The sequence below is a fragment of the Dipodomys merriami genome, unplaced genomic scaffold (assembly GCF_024711535.1).
Source record: "Dipodomys merriami isolate MVZ:Mamm:240054 unplaced genomic scaffold, mDipMer1.0.p SCAF_8, whole genome shotgun sequence".
Classification (NCBI taxonomy): domain Eukaryota; kingdom Metazoa; phylum Chordata; class Mammalia; order Rodentia; family Heteromyidae; genus Dipodomys; species Dipodomys merriami.
This window is the reverse complement of record NW_027206401.1, coordinates 1,078,444-1,095,246: the sequence shown is the minus strand read 5'-3', so window position 1 is coordinate 1,095,246 and position 16,803 is coordinate 1,078,444. Positions and strand designations below refer to the sequence as shown.

The following is a 16,803-nucleotide window of genomic DNA, read 5'->3' as shown; positions in this document are numbered from 1 at the left end:
GGGGCGGGCGGGGCCGCGCCGAGGGCGGGCGGACCGGGAAGCCGAGAGTATTTGACAGCAGCCCTGCCGCGCGGGGCTGGGTGCCTGGAGCTGAGGGAGAGGAGAGGCGAGGCGAGGCCAGGCGAGGCGTCGCATCCTCCGCGGGCTCCGCCGTCGCCTTGCCGGGCGCGGGGCGCGGGGCGCGGGGCGCGGGGCGCGGGCGTCGCCGGGCGGGGAGCGCGGCGGGGCCCACGCGCGGCCGGCGCCCACCATGCTGCCGCCTCAGCTCTGCTGGCTGCCGCTGCTGGCCGGGCTGCTGCCGCCGGCGCCCGCGCAGAAGTTCTCGGCGCTCACGGTAAGTCCCACGCGGGGCCCCGAGGCCCGGGGACAGGTGGCTCTGGAGCCCCGGGGGAGCCGGCCCCCGGCCCAGGGCCATCCCGACCCGGCGCCCTGGGCGTGGAGCCCGAGACCGCCGCCCCCCGCCAGGCCGACCCGGCCTGAGCCCGGGCTGTGGCCGCGCGGGGCCAGGGCGCCTCGGCCCGCGGCCCCCTCCGCGGGGGCGCCTTTTGGGACCCGGCTAGTGAGCCTGCGAGGGGCGCGGGGGCCTACGGGCGCGGGGGCTCGGGGCGCGGGGGCGCGGGGACAGGGCGCGCGGGAGCTCGGGGCGCGGGGACAGGGCGCGCGGGAGCTCGGGGCGCGGGGACAGGGCGCGCGGGGCGCGGGGACAGGGCGCGCGGGGGCGCTGGGCGCGGGGACAGGTCGCGCGGGGCGCGGGGGCGCGGGGCGCGGGGACAGGGCGCGCGGGGGCTCGGGGGCTCGGGGGCGCGGGGGCTCAGGACGCGGGGCGCAGCGCTTCCCTCCGGTCCCCCGCCCGCGGGCCTCCCCCGGGCAGGACCCCACCCGCGTTGGTCTCTCCCGGCTGCGGTGTGGCCCTCCGGGGTCCGGTGCCAGAGGCTGAGCCGACTGCGGCTGCTCTGCAGCGCCCGGCGCTGGCGAACCGCGCGCCGCTGCCATAATGAATGCAATCTGCAGAAAGGAAAACATCCCTGGCAAGTGTGTTCTGAGCAAGTGTTAGAGGCACAGGAGGGTGGTGCGAGCACGGCCCTGCGGCCGCGCTTCCCGGGTGTGGGTCCAGGAGAAGAGCGCGCGGGCCGAGGGGCTGCGCTGCCCACGGCGCTCATCACGGTGCTCATACCTAAGATTCTTCTGGGGCCAGATTAGAACTGCAGCTGCGGCCTGGAAGTTCTCACGCTCTCTGTCTGTCTGTCTTTTACCTCCCCGGGGTCCTGGAGGAGGGCTGCGTGGGGGGGAGGGGGCAGAGGCACGCGGGGACAGTGGGAAGCACAGGCCTGGGGATCCGTCTCACCCACACTTGAAGCGCAAGCGCACTGAGGGTCATTGGGAGCCCAGTGAGGAGCCCCATGTCGGGTCAGAGCGGGGTGGAGGTCTTCGCAGCTACCGCGTGCAGGTACCTTGGCTTTCCTGACAGAGCGGGGTGGAGGTCTTACCCTGCTGCCTGTGTGCCTGTGCACCTGCGCGCGCGCACACGTGCCACTCAGTACTCAGACCAGTGTAAAATTCAGTCGGCTTTGTCTTTTCTCCTATGATCTTCCGGAATCCTCTGGGTTTAAACCCCTTGCCTCTCTCCATGTTGCTCCAGCATCTCCTGGCTTGCCCTGGAACCAGCCAGCTACAGGTGGGGTCCATGGAGCTGATCTTACACCGGCAAGAGCTGCCTCCCTCCCCACATTCCAAAAACACGCTGCCTTCGAATCACCGTGCGTGTAAGACGGCGTTTCTTTTGCATGGAGGAATGTTTCAGGCTACAAAATATGTGGGATGTTCTCTACTGCCCTGCCTCCAGTCTAGAAAATCAGGAATGGAGTAAGGGTGGAAAGCACTGGAGCTAGGATTGAAATCTGGATGACTGGTTGCTGGTGAATGCTAGGTATCCTGGATTTTTCTCTGGTGCGAATCTCTTTTCAAATCACCTTCTGTTATTTTGGTGTTTTGGTTTTTTTTCCCCCGAAACTCGTTGGTTCCCCGAGTCCTTGTCCAAAAACCCAGCTCCTGTCTGCAAGGCGTAGTGGCTCGGAGGCACAGAGTCTGGGCTGTGCACGGTGGATGGCTTGCGCCCTGTGGGGAGTGGCCCAGGCGGGTGAGTGGCTGCTCTGGACTTCAGTTTCCTTGTCTGTAACTCGGAGGTAAAGATCAGTGTGCATTCAGTGGGTCCCGAGGATTAAAGGTAGCTGTTGAAAACAGCTGGTCCATACTGGTTTCCAGTCCATGACATTTTTGGTGCCATTGGTCCATAGAAAAGAGTGGCAGACACTGGAGCTGCCGCTCATCATCTGTGGTGTCACTGCACAACGTGCGGATCTTGGCTCTATCAGAGCAGACCTCCTGCCTTGTGGCGCACTGTGACTCTAGGATTGCTGAGTGGAGCAGGACGCGCAGCGGATGGCAAGTGTGAGCCGGGAAGTGTGAGTGGCCTCCTGTTGACTCCCTTGTTCTCATCTCAGAACAAACAAGAACACTGGTCCTCCTTTTTGGAGTTGGATTTGCCGCGCCTGGGGTGAGGAGGCGCTGCGACTCTCCTCAGTAAGAGGTGCTTTGTGGGCACAGCACAGCGGCAGCTCACGGCAGTACACTCAGCATGACATCACGTCCAGCCAGCACCGAGAGTCTGCTTTGCCTGGTAATTAGCTCCTTCCCACCAAAGCCATTCTTCAGAAATGGCACGGTCAGGCCTTGTGTGACCTCCCGGTTCCAGTCGGTCCAGGGTGGTCTTCAGGTCTTCGGGATCCAGGCTTTCGTCCCTCGAAGACGTTGACATGTTCCAGGCCAAACCATGCCCACGCGTGGCTTTTCTTTTTGCAAATGACTGAGACTAGGGGATACTTGCTAGGGTAATTTGTTTTGCTTATACATAATTATGCTGTTCAAAGAGTAAACAGACATTTGGTTAGCAGAGTGATTACAGTTCTTCAACTTTCCCACAGACAGAGAACCAAACATGAATTTTGACAGGCCAACCGTAGGATCCAGAGTGTGTGTGTGTGTCCTTGAGAAACAACGTGGCCCCTTCGCCCTTCCTGGAGAGTGTAAGCTTTGGGGCGAGAGCTACCTGACTCATCTCAGATCTCACTAAGTGGAGCTGTGTCCATACCCAGAAAGCGCCCCTCCGCACACCCGCCCTCCTCTAGTCCGCTCGAAGTGCTCATGAGAGGAGGCGGCCTCCCTGTCCGCAGACAGGCCTGGGCACAAGTGCTCTCAGACGGGGTGTTCCCCTTCCTCCAGAGGGCCAGTGCCGGCCACATCCTCACACTCAGAAACACTGGTCAGGACCCCTCCCCGTCTTTTCTGGTCACAGACCAGAGAGGACTTCCCCTGCCCTGCCCTGCCCTTTTCTCCTCTCTCCCCTCCCCCTCCCTTTTCCCTTCTAGCCCTCTCCTCTCCCCTTTCCTTCCCCTCCCCTCCCCCTCTCCTCTCCCCCTCCTTTGCCTCCCCCTCCTCTTCCTCTCCTCCTCCCTCTTCTTCCCTCCTTCCCTTCCCCTCCCTTCCCTTCCCCTCCCTTTCCTGTCCCTTCCCCTTGCCCTCCTCCTCCCCTCCCTCTACTCTTCCCCTTCCCCTTTCCCTTCCCCCTTCCTCTCCCCGTCCCCTTTCCCTTGCCCCTCCCCCTCCCCTTCCCCCTTCCCTTCCCCTCCCTGTTCCTTTCCCTTCCCTTCCCCTCCCCTTCCATTCTCCTCTTCTCTCTCCTTTTTCCTCTCCCCTCCCCTTCCCTTTTTCCCCTGAGACCAAGACTTGTATTCACTCTTGGGCTGGTGCTCTACCACGTCAGCCACACCTCCAGCCCCAGGACTTCCATTCAGAACCATCAGTTTCCAAGTAGGGTGGGTCTGTAGTAAATGGCTGTTGTTGGTCTGAGGGGATGTGTGGTTATTTCCATTCCTGTTTGTATTTATTTACTCTGTAAAAGGGGGAAATGATGGGGAAACGATAAGTTTCCACATTCAGGTTTAGGAGACTTCAGTGGAGAGCCAGTCTAGGCCGGGCCCTGCTGCTGGCCGCCCTCACCTGGAGGAGCAGAGCCTGGCTCCCCCGTCTGGGCAGCGGAGGCCTGGAGCACACGCACCGTCCTCTCCAGATGCTCCTCTGACTCATGTCGGATGTTTAGGGGAGTGATGGCATCTCCACTTCTTGCACTGTACAAGTCTGAATGCGTTTGCTGCTCTGGGAAGACTAGCAAAGACTAGCTCATGCCCCACTGGAGGACAGACGAGTCAGGTGAGGAGTCCTTTCCAAGTCAGAAGCCCACTTATCTGATGTCTAATAACCAAATCATTTGGGAAAATATCACTTCAGTTTTGACTTAGATTTGAAATTCAGGTCATGAGCAAACTATACACTTTAAGCTTCAGAAGATTGTGCAGTGAGCGTGGGTGTGGTTGTGCTGTGCAGTGGGTGTGGGTGGGCTGTGCGTGAGCGTGGGTGTGGGTGTGCAGTGAGCGTGGGTGTGGGTGGGCTGTGCGTGAGTGTGGGTGTGGGTGTGCAGTGAGCGTGGGTGTGGGTGGGCTGTGCGTGAGCGTGGGTGTGGGTGGGCTGTGCGTGAGCGTGGGTGTGGGTGGGCTGTGCGGTGGGTGTGGGTGTGCTGTGCGGTGGGTGTGGGTGGGCTATGCGGTGGGTGTGGGTGGGCTGTGCGTGAGCGTGGGTGTGGGTGTGCTGTGCGGTGGGTGTGGGTGTGCTGTGCGTGGGTGTGCTGTGCGGTGGGTGTGGGTGTGCTGTGCGGTGGGTGTGGGTGGGCTATGCTGTGGGTGTGGGTGTGGGTGTGCGTGAGCGTGGGTGTGGGTGTGCTGTGCGGTGGGTGTGGGTGGGCTGTGCGGTGAGCGTGGGTGTGGGTGTGCAGTGAGCGTGGGTGTGGGTGTGCTGTGCAGTGGGTGTGGGTGGGCTGTGCGTGAGCGTGGGTGTGGGTGGGTTGTGCGGTGGGTGTGGGTGGGCTGTGCGTGGGTGTGGGTGTGGGTGGGCTATGCGGTGGGTGTGGGTGTGGGTGTGCTGTGCGTGAGTGTGGGTGTGGGTGGCTGTGCGGTGGGTGTGGGTGTGGGTGTGCTGTGCGGTGAGCGTGGGTGTGGGTGTGCTGTGCGTGAGTGTGGGTGTGGGTGGGTTGTGCGGTGGGTGTGGGTGTGCTGTGCGTGAGCGTGGGTGTGGGTGGGCTGTGCGTGAGCGTGGGTGTGGGTGGGTTGTGCGGTGGGTGTGGGTGTGCTGTGCGTGAGCGTGGGTGTGGGTGTGCTGTGCGTGAGCGTGGGTGTGGGTGGGTTGTGCGGTGGGTGTGGGTGGGCTGTGCGTGAGTGTGGGTGTGGGTGGGCTGTGCGTGAGCGTGGGTGTGGGTGGGCTGTACGTGAGTGTGGGTGTGGGTGGGCTGTGGTGGCTCAGAAGAGAGCGAGCGACTGTCTCGTGATCCCAGGGCCAATCTCGAGGCAGAGCAGGCTGGCTGGGCCTTCATGAGAACTGGAAGCTCTGTGTCCAGCTGGAGGTAGGCCTGTCTCTTTAGTGAAAGGCATGTGCTCCACAGAAGACGTGAAGCTGACATCATGAATTCCCATGAGGACTGTGAAGTTGGCAAAGATTTGAGAAATACCTATTTTCCATGTTTGAGTTCATCAGCAGACCAAAGCCATACTGTTCTCTACATGGCTCAGTTATGGGCAAGTTTCCACGTCTGATCCTCGTAGGTCTTTAGAGCTTGAGTTACCACGTGGATAGCAACGTCCAGCTCCCACACACACAAGGAAAATTCAGGAATTTGGAACCAGTTGTTGAACCCGCATACCATATAGGCTAACAGCAAATAACTACAAAAATGAAAGCTGAGACATTCTTAGGTGGTTTTACAATGATAAACAGCACCAAGTAATCTGTTAACTCACATTGATAAAAACTATACATGGAAATCGCTTTTCAGTTATTCAAATAAACAATTTTCTTGAAGTAATTGAATAAAGGGGTTTCAGCGCCACAAAGCAGTTGATGGGTTCAATGCGTAGTGGTCAGTGTTGTTCTTTAATACTTCTTCCCATCGCTCCCAACCTGACAACAGATGGAAACTACAGTATCCGGCCAACTGGTGATAGATTTTTAACACACAGAGGCAGTGTCAGAAAGATTTCCCGTTGAGAAGACATAATTATATACAGATCTTATTGTACATGACACTCTGGTTTATTCATAATTAAACTGGCATTTAAGAGAAGAAATAATGTTCGCACAGTGTGCACTCCGCTCTTCCTTTACTGATATCGTTACTTGCTTCAGTGTTCTCTTTTGTGCTAACACAGTTGCATCCTTTTGCTTTTTCCGATCGCCAGTTTACTATTATTTCATTAGCACTGCTGAAATGCCAGGATGAGATTCTTTGTGTCTATGCCGGGCAGAACTTCCTGGCAGAAGTTTCTCTGTGGGCTGTCCAGTGAGTCCTTCCAGCTCCCGTGTTGGCCTGCTGGGCCCTGCTGGGCCCTGCTGTGAGCTAGCCTCTCGGCCTAGGGCAGAAGTGGGCACCCTCCTACGATGAGGTAGCGTGGGTGGGCGATGGTTCAGAAGGCTGCTGAGGAGTCTCCGAGGGACCCGGTGAGGCTCGGCGAGGGGCTCCACCGGACCCGCACCATGAAGCTGTTCTGGATCTCTAACATTGTCGTCGGTTCTTAGAGAAGAATTTCATCATCTCTTGGTAGAACAAGGGGAAGTGTAGTTACAAGTTGATCTTGCTCACACTGAGTGTTTTACCTGTACAGGGACCAAGACACCAGCCCCAAGAACAAGTGGATTACTACACGTGGACGGTGGCTGCAGTCAGAGTCCACTTGCCTTTTGAGAGTCAAAAAATACAGATAGATGGGGTGCTTCCTGCCTGGATCTCCCCACAGGTCCCGCCCACTGTGGGAGGGGTCTCCACAGGCAGGCCAGGGCTGGGATGAGTTGGTGACACCCAGGGCTGTGTTGTGATGGGGGGCTGCTCCCCCAGACGGCCACCAGAGCTGGACGGGCGCAGGGCTGGAGCAGCCCCGAGGCGGTCCTTCCCGGCAGCCCGCTCGGTGCTCACAGGTGGCTCCAGGAATGACAGCCCCGGGGCACCGGGGCACCATACTTGTTGCCAGGAACAGGAGGGTAATTCCGATTTCCCGGGCAAGACTGCCGATCCCAAGTGATTCCTCTGTGTCCGCTACACAGACTTCACTGCGTCTTTTCTGGTTTCATTCCTGCAGTGGGCTATGATTTCTCCAGCTGCGTACAGCACAAAACCCAAGTCCAGTGTCCAAGCCCTGCTACCCAGGGCTTGTCCTCTCCCTTGGAGCGCGTCTGTCCATGTTTCTGCTGTCTCAGAAGAAACGCACCAGGCTTGGTTGTGGCCTGCTGAGTCTTCTCACTGCCGCGTAGGGCCAGGCTGGTCTGGGCCCTGCTGCATTGTGTGCCTGCCCCTGCCGTCAGGGGTGCTGCGGGAATGGGGTCAGGCTGGGAGCCGGGTCACGTGGGAATAGCGGGGGGGGGGGGGGGCTGGGAGCCGGGTCGCGTTCAGAGCTTGGTCACACTGGCCGCCCCGCAGAGCTGACTTGTGCAGTCAGGTGTGCAGTGAGTGCACAGGCCTCCCTTCTGAGGTGGGCCTTGCCCGGTGGAGGGCTGTGCACGGCTGGGACCGGGATCTGCCCGGTGTTGCCGAGCGGCTGTGGCCACGGTGCAGGTCCCGCATCCCTCACGGGCTGAGGCGTAGCAGCCCCACGGGCCTGCTTCCCGCCAGGACTTCGTTTGCAGTCTGACCAGGGCTTACCATCCTGTCCTTTGACCACACAGCCCTGTGGTGCCAGGCAGTGTTTTAAAAGGGGTTGTCGTTAGTAAACACCATTGCCTGGTGAGTGCTCATGCACGGTTGGCTAAATAACTTGCTAATTTGGAAATTCTGTCAGTAGGGATAATGCTAGCGGCTCTTCTTTAACTGTGTGTGTGTGCACGCGTGCACACGTGTGTGCACATGCACTAGTACTGAGAGTTGGAATTCAGTCACACCTGCAGCTCCTCACTTGAGTCACACCACCTGCTTTTTGCTGGAATTGAAGATTTTTCTGCCTCAGCTGACTTTGAACTGGAATCTTCAGATCTCTGCCTCCTGAGTAGCTGGGATTATGTCATAGCAGGTATTTTCTTCACCTTAAAGCAGATCTGCACTTGGGCTTCATTGTCACACTGTGAGTCATGGAAGTGTCCAGTGTCCTGTCCCTTCCAGCCCCCGGGGCCAGGTGTCCAGGGCTCCCTTTCAGCAGGTCAGGTGTGGGATGAATCCCATTCACTCAGGCCACCACCCCAGCCTTTCTGTGCGCGATTTGGCCACTGTGGTGGGTTGATGCTGAGTGGGAATGTGACCGGGGGAGGCTGGCAGGGTGTGCGGCTGGCTCTGCGTGCTGGCGACTGCTCCTCTGCGCTCTGCAGGCCACGTGCATCTTGTGGAGACGTGAACGGTCGCCGTGGTGCCCAGTGGGGTCACAGGCCTCGCATGTGCCCTCCCCGGGGCGGCAGCCCTGCCGTGGCAGAGCTCCGTGCCCCGCAGAGCTCCGTGCCCCGCAGATGCTATTTCCCCTGCCCTCCTGACATCCCCGCCAGGTGGCTGTGGATCCCAGCCCCGCTGGGCGTGTTCTGGAAGTGCCTGAGGGCGAGGAGAGGGAGTGAGGCTGAGTCTGAGCACACCCCTCCTTCCAGGGCGGATGCCAGCGGCCATCAGATCAGCTCTTCACTCTGAAAACATTTATCTTTTGGAAGGAGCTGCCAAAAGCCGATCTTCCTTTTCATCAGAGATGTAATCCCAGGTGTGGCCATCCGTTCTTTTCTGTGCTGCTGGCCTGGCTCAGGCCTTTTACACCCTGCCTAGCACCCCCAGGCCGGGTAGCCCGCCCTCCTCCCCCCTCCCTCCTCCTCCAGGGAAGGAGCCTGAGGTGGGATTTAGGGTTCTTTGATGGTGTATTAGCCCAAGCCCTGCCACTAGTGTGGGTTCACCATTCCAGGCATTAAAGATTTGACACAGAATGTAAATTTCTAAATTGGAGAATTAAAAAAAAGACACTTTTAAGCCTGGTGTCTGGGCTATGCATGTTAAATCAGTATGGCTCCCCTAATATCAGATAAGAGTGTTATGTCATTGAAGTAGAATTTTGGTTTTAAAATAAAGTCAGGGAGGGAGTGAGGTGGGGCTGTCCACTGGGGCCCTAGGCTTGCTAAATAGGAGGCTGTTTTTCTGCTACAAAGCCGATCGGTTTAGTGGATTGTTGGAGCCACGTGTGGGATGAGCTCATTTCCTACATTAATAATGCATTCCGGGTTCTTCAGTAGAAGTTCTCAGACGTGCCATTTTTACGATGGGCTTCAACCCTGACCAACAGTAACTGTAGCGAACCAGCGTCAGCCTCAGGGCTGAGCAGGGCCTCCCTGTGGTCTGTCCATCATGCCTTCTAGCAGCCTCAGGGAAGTAATACCTCGGGAGGATAGACTTCAGCGTCCGTCTCTCTGGATGCATTCTTACAGCACATGGTCACCGGATGCCCAGCGTCTTCTCAGTCATGGTGTTGTCAGATGGCATGTGGATGGGCTCTTACACAAGATGCTCATTCCTATTGATTTCACTGGTTCATGGCTTAGAAACCATTTATAGTTCCTATATCTGAAAATCGGAAGGAATTAAGAGAAACCGAGGCTTCCCATTCAGATATCCTTCTTTCCTTCCTTCCTTCTTTCTTTCTTTTTCTTTCTTTCTTTCTTTTCTTTCTTTCTTTCTTTCTTTCTTTCTTTCTTTCTTTCTTTCTTTCTTTCTTTCTTTCTTTCTCTCTCTCTCTCTTTCTCTATTTCTTTCTACTTTAACCTTCTTTCTTTTAATGTGCCAGGCTTGTCTGTCCAGTGTCTGGTGACTCCCTAAGTCATCCCAGAGAAGCGGGTTTTCTTTCTTTCTCTCTCTCCCTCCTGTCTTCACACAGCAGTGCAGGAACCTACGTGACACCCTGTGTATGGTGTGGGTGATGGTCACCACTGAGGGGTCACAGACAGACAGGGGGACAGACAGAAATACGTCTCCTATGAAGAGACAACCTGCAATGGTGTCCCACAGCGCCCCGTGGAAAGGAGTGGACAGAAGGCAGGTGTCCGTCTAGAGTGGGGTTCTGATGAGACAGAGTCAGGGTGATGGGAGACCCTGGCTCTGGAGTCGGGGGCTGACACCGAGGCTCCTCAGGGCTTTGTGAACCAGGCAGCGGAGCTGCTGGCAAGGACAGCGAGTCTCAGGAGCGCCCGCCTGAGGGTGGTGGTCAGGGTGCGCTTGGAGTGGGCTCAGTTCCTAGTGCGACCCTTGGGTGCGGCGCCAGCCCACCGCCGGCTGTGCGCAGTGGGTGGTGAGAGCGAGGGCGGACGTGGGCCTGGCGGGCCCCGTGGCGTCTCTGTACCGCTCACCCGGGCCACCGTGGCTTTTACTGCTTGCGGGTGCCTGTGAGTGACCTAGAGCTGCCACGTGCAAGCACGCCGCAGGCCCCTGCGTGGCAGAGTGACCCTCCACTCATGGAGCGGTGGAGTGCGGGCACAGGTCACCCAGCTACCTGTGATGGTTTGCAGATCCCCTCCAATTGTGCCAGTTAGCTTCGCAGAAGAACTTCTTCAGGAGCAACCGTGTTTTCAAGTCTTGAGGAAGAAGAGTAAAAGCCGTTGTGAGCCAATGGAAATTCCAAACCGGATGCCATGTCCGAAGCCTCCTCTGCACGAGTCCAAGGCCCAGCGCCACCTCAACAGATGTGGCCCCGAGCTCTGCTCCAGCCAGCCTGGGGGGCAGAGTCTGGGGTGGCCGGGGGCTGTCCAGACCACAGGACAGACACACTCAAGAGCAAATGGCTTCCTTCGGAGAGATCGGCAGTGGGAACCTACCAGGTTTTTCCCTCTCTGCCAGAGAAACTTCTGCCCCGCCACCCACATTTCTCATCTGCACAGGAAGAAGGTCTCTGTAGGGACGCAGCACTCCACCTGGTGGACCAGCTCTCGCCGGGAAGGAATTTTGGAGGAATCGCCCCAGGGAGCGCTGGGCCGTGGGTGCCGACAAATGACTGTATTCCGCTGTGACTTATAAAGAGGAACTCACTGCTCTGCCTCGGACTTCTTCGGCCACGTGCCCGGCTTTGTGGACGGCCGGGCTGCAGGGGGCCGTGGTGGAGGTGCTCCGGAGGCGGGGCGTCCCGAAGCCCTGCTTCGCTCTCCCCAGGCCCCGTGTGTGGCTGCCTTCACCACTGGCGGCTGGAGAAGGGTTAAAAAGCTGTTCTGGGAGGATTTGGTGAGGGGGCGGTTAATGGTTAGGCCACTGTCTGCTGGATCGGTATGAGACCCCCCCCACCTCCCCCCACCGCGCCGCCCAGCGGCCATTCCTTACCAGAAGCCTCCAGAACAAAGCATATTTGTCATAGTATTTGTGCATACACGTGGTCTTGGCGTTCTGCGCTCATCCCAGAGGACGGATTCTTCCTCCATCGGGGACGCACCTGCAGTGTGTTTATTTCCATGTCAGCTTTGTGTGGGAAGGAAGCAGGGTGGGGAGAGAGGCCAAGACCCAGCACTGTCCTTCCCCGGACGTGTCGACTGGCCAGGGGCTGGTGCCTGGCCTGGTGTGGTGGGGCTGTAAATCCTGCGCCGGCCTCGGCGTCTTCGCTTCCAGAGGCTGCAGTGGCCTGGGGAGGCTCCTTTCTCCAGCATGGCTCACAGAGCCGTGGGACGTGGGACCACACGCATCTCCCAGGACCCCGGCTTCCAGGCCTGCCAGCGGCTTGGGTATGGCAGGGGAGGGGCTGTGATCCTTCAGGACGGTGTCTCTGGAAGTCACACTGCCTGCAAAGAGGCCAAGGACCAGATCAAATGCGCTTAAAACGGCAGTTTCTTCCTGGTGAAGCTTAGGGCATGTGAAATGTGTCTCAGTGAATTGTCTTCTCAGGTTAGAGAGCTTATTGAGTCATGCAGTTTTTCACCTTGTTGGTCAAAGATTTTATTCTCCTTTTGAAATGGCTATTAGGGACTATTCTGACTTAGATTTTCTTAGGTACAAAGTAATATCTGTTGTGTTAAAAGATTTACTGAGCATGTTATTAAACTAGTCAAAAGCTTGTAAATCGACCTCCCTCTCAGTTATTATTGTCTGTCCTTACACTGCAAATGCATCCTCTTCATGGTTACTCTTCGATTAAAATGCTTCTTTTACCTTCCTTGGCTCAACCAGGACCCGCCAGTGAATTAGCTCCAAAGCAAGGGGAGAGCACATGCCAGGAGGAGGTGCTGGCAGGCCTGGTACCCACAGAGCTCCATCTCCCCCCAGGGCTGGCGGGGGGGGGGGGGGGGGGGGGGGGGGGGGGAGGGGGCAGGGGCGGGGGAGGGGGCGGGGCGGGGGAGGGGGCGGGGGAGGGGGCGGGGCGGGGGAGGGGGTGGGGCGGGGGAGGGGGCGGGGGAGGGGGCGGGGGAGGGGGCGGGGGAGGGGGCGGGCGGGCTGGGGCCGCCCCGGAGCCCAGCCTAGCCTGCTGTGGTGCCCAGAGCACCGGCTGTCACTCAGTGGTTTTCAAACTTCAGTCCCCACCTATCCACCCTGAGGATGGCTTGCTCTCAGCCTTGTTCTCTGCTGACCTCGGAGCTGCCCCTGGGCTGGTCTTTCCCCCGTGGACACAGAGGGCCCTCCTGCTGCTCCCCTGTTCCCGGGACCACCGCCACCCATCAGAGCCTCCTGTCCTCCCCAGTAAGATCTGTACTTTTTCATACAAAAGCCAGTCATTTAAGCTGTTTTGCAACAAACATGATATTTTAAACTCCATCTCTCTTTTGACATTATACTGTTCTATGTTTAAACAAGGACAAACAAACTTTTAAAAGGATTTCTATTCCAGTGTCGCATAAGATTTCCCCCCCCTGACATTTTATTTCGTAATGAGGCTGTGTTTGATACGTCTAAAGCCACAAATGCCAAAGAGCTGGAAATCTGTGTCCTGCATTCTCGCCTTTGTCATTTTTAGGCACCGCAGTATCTTTTTTTTTTTTTTTTTTTTTTTTGCAAAAGCATAAAACAAAGAAGGGAAATAAACTGGTAGAAGCTGAGGGTTTATTACTTACAAGTTGAATATCTGCTAAATTTAAAAAGAATACCATGGTCTCTGTGCACACAAACCATTTATTAAAGATTCCCAAAACTGAAGCAAAGCATGCAAAGAATTTACTGTCTTGAAAATGTTTTAGCTCTTAATCATGTTTTGGTTTACCATGCAGTACTGGTAAACATATTGATACTTTTAAGCCACTAATACTCAGAGCTTTTTCAGCTTGTAAACCCCAGACTACACCATGACACTGACCCTCCGTGTCTCCACACAGCGCTTGTGTTTTTTTTTAATCCCTGGCTTAGTTCATGTAGTGTCATTTCCCGCAGGCTCATCCATGCTGTAGTGTGTGCCAGATTTCTCTCCCCAGTGTGCAGAGACCGACTGCTCAGTTGCTCATGGATGGACACCACACTTCCTGCCGGAATGTAACCGTGGTTATCCGTCCCCGGGCTCTGTGGATGAGCAAATCTCTTCACACCCTGACTTAGTTCCTTCAGATATACACACAGAGGGTGGATGGTGGGACCTTGCAGGGCCGCTGTGTTATTTTCCATAGTGCCTCTGCCCCTCCCTGCCCCCGGGGCTGCTCACTGCTCGGTCTTATGTCCATCTTCATTATCTTTTATTTTATTTTTGGGCCACATTAGGATTTGAACTTAGGTTCTTACGCTTGGTAGGTAAGTGCCCTTTACCCAGCCATGCCCAGCTCTTGTTGCTTGTGCGTGACTCACCCGTAGGCTCTGCACCCTGGAGAAGCGGGCACCACCACCTCACAGTCGCTCTTGTTGGGACAAGGCTCCCCAGCTGCTTGCCTGGGCTGGCCTTGAACCACAGTCTTGACCGCCTCCCCCCAGGTTGCTGGGATGGTATCTGCTGGGAGCGGGGAAGTTGAGGAGTTTAGGGGACATGGATGGACACAACCAGCGGCTGCCTCCAAAGATGGCCTCGGCCTTGGTTGGGTTGGGCAGACAGAATGGGAGATGGGTTGTCTTTCAGCACACCCATGTGTGCAGGAGTGGGCGGGCTCGGTGCACACTGCGTGTGTGCAGGAGTGGGCGGGCTCGGTGCACACTGCCTGTGTGCAGGAGTGGGCGGGCTCGGTGCACACTGGGTGTGTGCAGGAGTGGGTGGGCTCGGTGCACACTGCCTGTGTGCAGGACTGGGCGGGCTCGGTGCACACTGGGTGTGTGCAGGAGTGGGCAGGCTTGGTGCACACTGGGTGTGTGCAGGAGTGGGCAGGCTTGGTGCACACTGGGTGTGTGCAGGACTTGGCAGGCTCGGTGCACACTGGGTGTGTGCAGGAGTGGGCAGGCTTGGTGCACACTCCGTGTACAGGACTGGGCGGGGCTTGGTGCACACTGGGTGTGTGCAGGACTGGGCGGGGCTTGGTGCACACTGGGTGTGTGCAGGAGTGGGCGGGCTCGGTGCACACTGGGTGTGTGCAGGAGTGGGCAGGCTTGGTGCACACTGGGTGTGTGCAGGAGTGGGCGGGCTTGGTGCACACTGGGTGTGTGCAGGAGTGGGCGGGCTCGGTGCACACTGCCTGTGTGCAGGAGTGGGTGGGCTTGGTGCACACTGGGTGTGTGCAGGAGTGGGCAGGCTTGGTGCACACTGTGTGTGCAGGAGTGGGCAGGCTCGGTGCACACTGCGTGTGTGCAGGAGTGGGCAGGCTTGGTGCACACTGGGTGTGTGCAGGACTGGGCGGGCTTGGTGCACACTGCGTGTGTGCAGGAGTGGGCGGGCTCGGTGCACACTGTGTGTGCAGGACTGGGCGGGCTCGGTGCACACTGGGTGTGTGCAGGAGTGGGCAGGCTTGGTGCACACTGGGTGTGTGCAGGAGTGGGCAGGCTTGGTGCACACTGGGTGTGTGCAGGACTTGGCAGGCTCGGTGCACACTGGGTGTGTGCAGGAGTGGGCAGGCTTGGTGCACACTCCGTGTACAGGACTGGGCGGGGCTTGGTGCACACTGGGTGTGTGCAGGACTGGGCGGGGCTTGGTGCACACTGGGTGTGTGCAGGAGTGGGCGGGCTCGGTGCACACTGGGTGTGTGCAGGAGTGGGCAGGCTTGGTGCACACTGGGTGTGTGCAGGAGTGGGCGGGCTTGGTGCACACTGGGTGTGTGCAGGAGTGGGCGGGCTCGGTGCACACTGCCTGTGTGCAGGAGTGGGTGGGCTTGGTGCACACTGGGTGTGTGCAGGAGTGGGCAGGCTTGGTGCACACTGTGTGTGCAGGAGTGGGCAGGCTCGGTGCACACTGCGTGTGTGCAGGAGTGGGCAGGCTTGGTGCACACTGGGTGTATGCAGGACTGGGCGGGCTTGGTGCACACTGCGTGTGTGCAGGAGTGGGCGGGCTCGGTGCACACTGTGTGTGCAGGACTGGGCGGGCTTGGTGCACACTGGGTGTGTGCAGGAGTGGGCAGGCTCGGTGCACACTGGGTGTGTGCAGGAGTGGGCAGGCTTGGTGCACACTGGGTGTGTGCAGGACTGGGCAGGCTCGGTGCACACTGGGTGTGTGCAGGACTGGGCGGGCTTGGTGCACACTGCGTGTGTGCAGGAGTGGGCGGGCTCGGTGCACACTGCCTGTGTGCAGGAGTGGGTGGGCTTGGTGCACACTGGGTGTGTGCAGGAGTGGGCAGGCTCGGTGCACACTGCGTGTGTGCAGGAGTGGGCAGGCTCGGTGCACACTGCGTGTACAGGACTGGGCAGGCTCGGTGCGCACTGTGTGTGTGCAGGAGTGGGTGGGGCTTGGGGCACACTGGGTGTGTGCAGGACTGGGCGGGCTTGGTGCACACTGGGTGTGTGCAGGAGTGGGCAGGCTCGGTGCACACTGCGTGTACAGGACTGGGCGGGCTCGGTGCACACTGTGTGTGCAGGAGTGGGTGGGGTTTGGGGCACACTGTGTGTACAGGACTGGGCAGGCTTGGTGCACACTGTGTGTGCAGGAGTGGGTGGACTCGGTGCACACTGGGTGTGTGCAGGAGTGGGCAGGCTCGGTGCACACTGGGTGTGTGTAGGACTGGGCAGGCTCTGTGCACACTGTGTGCAGGAGTGGGCGGGCTCGGTGCACACTGTGTGCAGGAGTGGGCGGGGCTTGGGGCACACTGTGTGTGTGCAGGACTGGGCAGGCTCGGTGCACACTGCGTGTACAGGACTGGGTGGGCTCGGTGCACACTGGGTGTGTGCAGGAGTGGGCAGGCTCGGTGCACACTGTGTGTGCAGGAGTGGGTGGACTCGGTGCACACTGCGTGTGTGCAGGAGTGGGCGGGGCTTGGTGCACACTGGGTGTGTGCAGGAGTGGGCAGGCTCGGTGCACACTGCGTGTGTGCAGGAGTGGGCGGGGCTTGGGGCACATGCATGTGTGCAGGAGTGGATGGGTCAGTGCACACGCGTAGTTTGCAGGTGTAGCGGAGGGTTACAGTGCACTTGGTTCTGACTCAGGTCTTCCTCTGCTGGCCGCAGAGGAGCAGGCCCGGCTGGATTCTAGGGTTGTGCGAGACCTCCGACACGGCAAGGCCAGGACTTGGACTGGCTGTGGTGCTCTTTTCACAGTGGGCAAGTAGCCGTGCTCAGCTGGGCAAGGTCACCTGACCCCCGGCCAGACAGCTCTGTGGGGGCTGGCAGAGCTGCTTCGCTACCGTTCTGATGGAGGACACAGTTTTCCCACGGGGCTACTGACCCATGTCCAGTGT

At 58.6% G+C, this 16,803-nt stretch overlaps 1 protein-coding gene across 2 annotated transcripts in view; it reads left to right on the top strand.

The window, feature by feature from the left end:
* Nucleotides 1-242: 242 nt before the first annotated feature.
* The window catches only part of Smoc2 (SPARC related modular calcium binding 2), a 97,337-nt gene continuing 80,776 nt past the window's right edge, over nucleotides 243-16,803 (top strand). For both annotated transcript variants that reach the window (XM_070010357.1, XM_070010356.1), the window contains exon 1: nucleotides 243-334. In XM_070010357.1, the coding sequence (XP_069866458.1) occupies nucleotides 251-334 (84 nt within the window). In that variant the 5' untranslated portion in view covers nucleotides 243-250. The remainder of the gene's footprint in view (nucleotides 335-16,803) is intronic.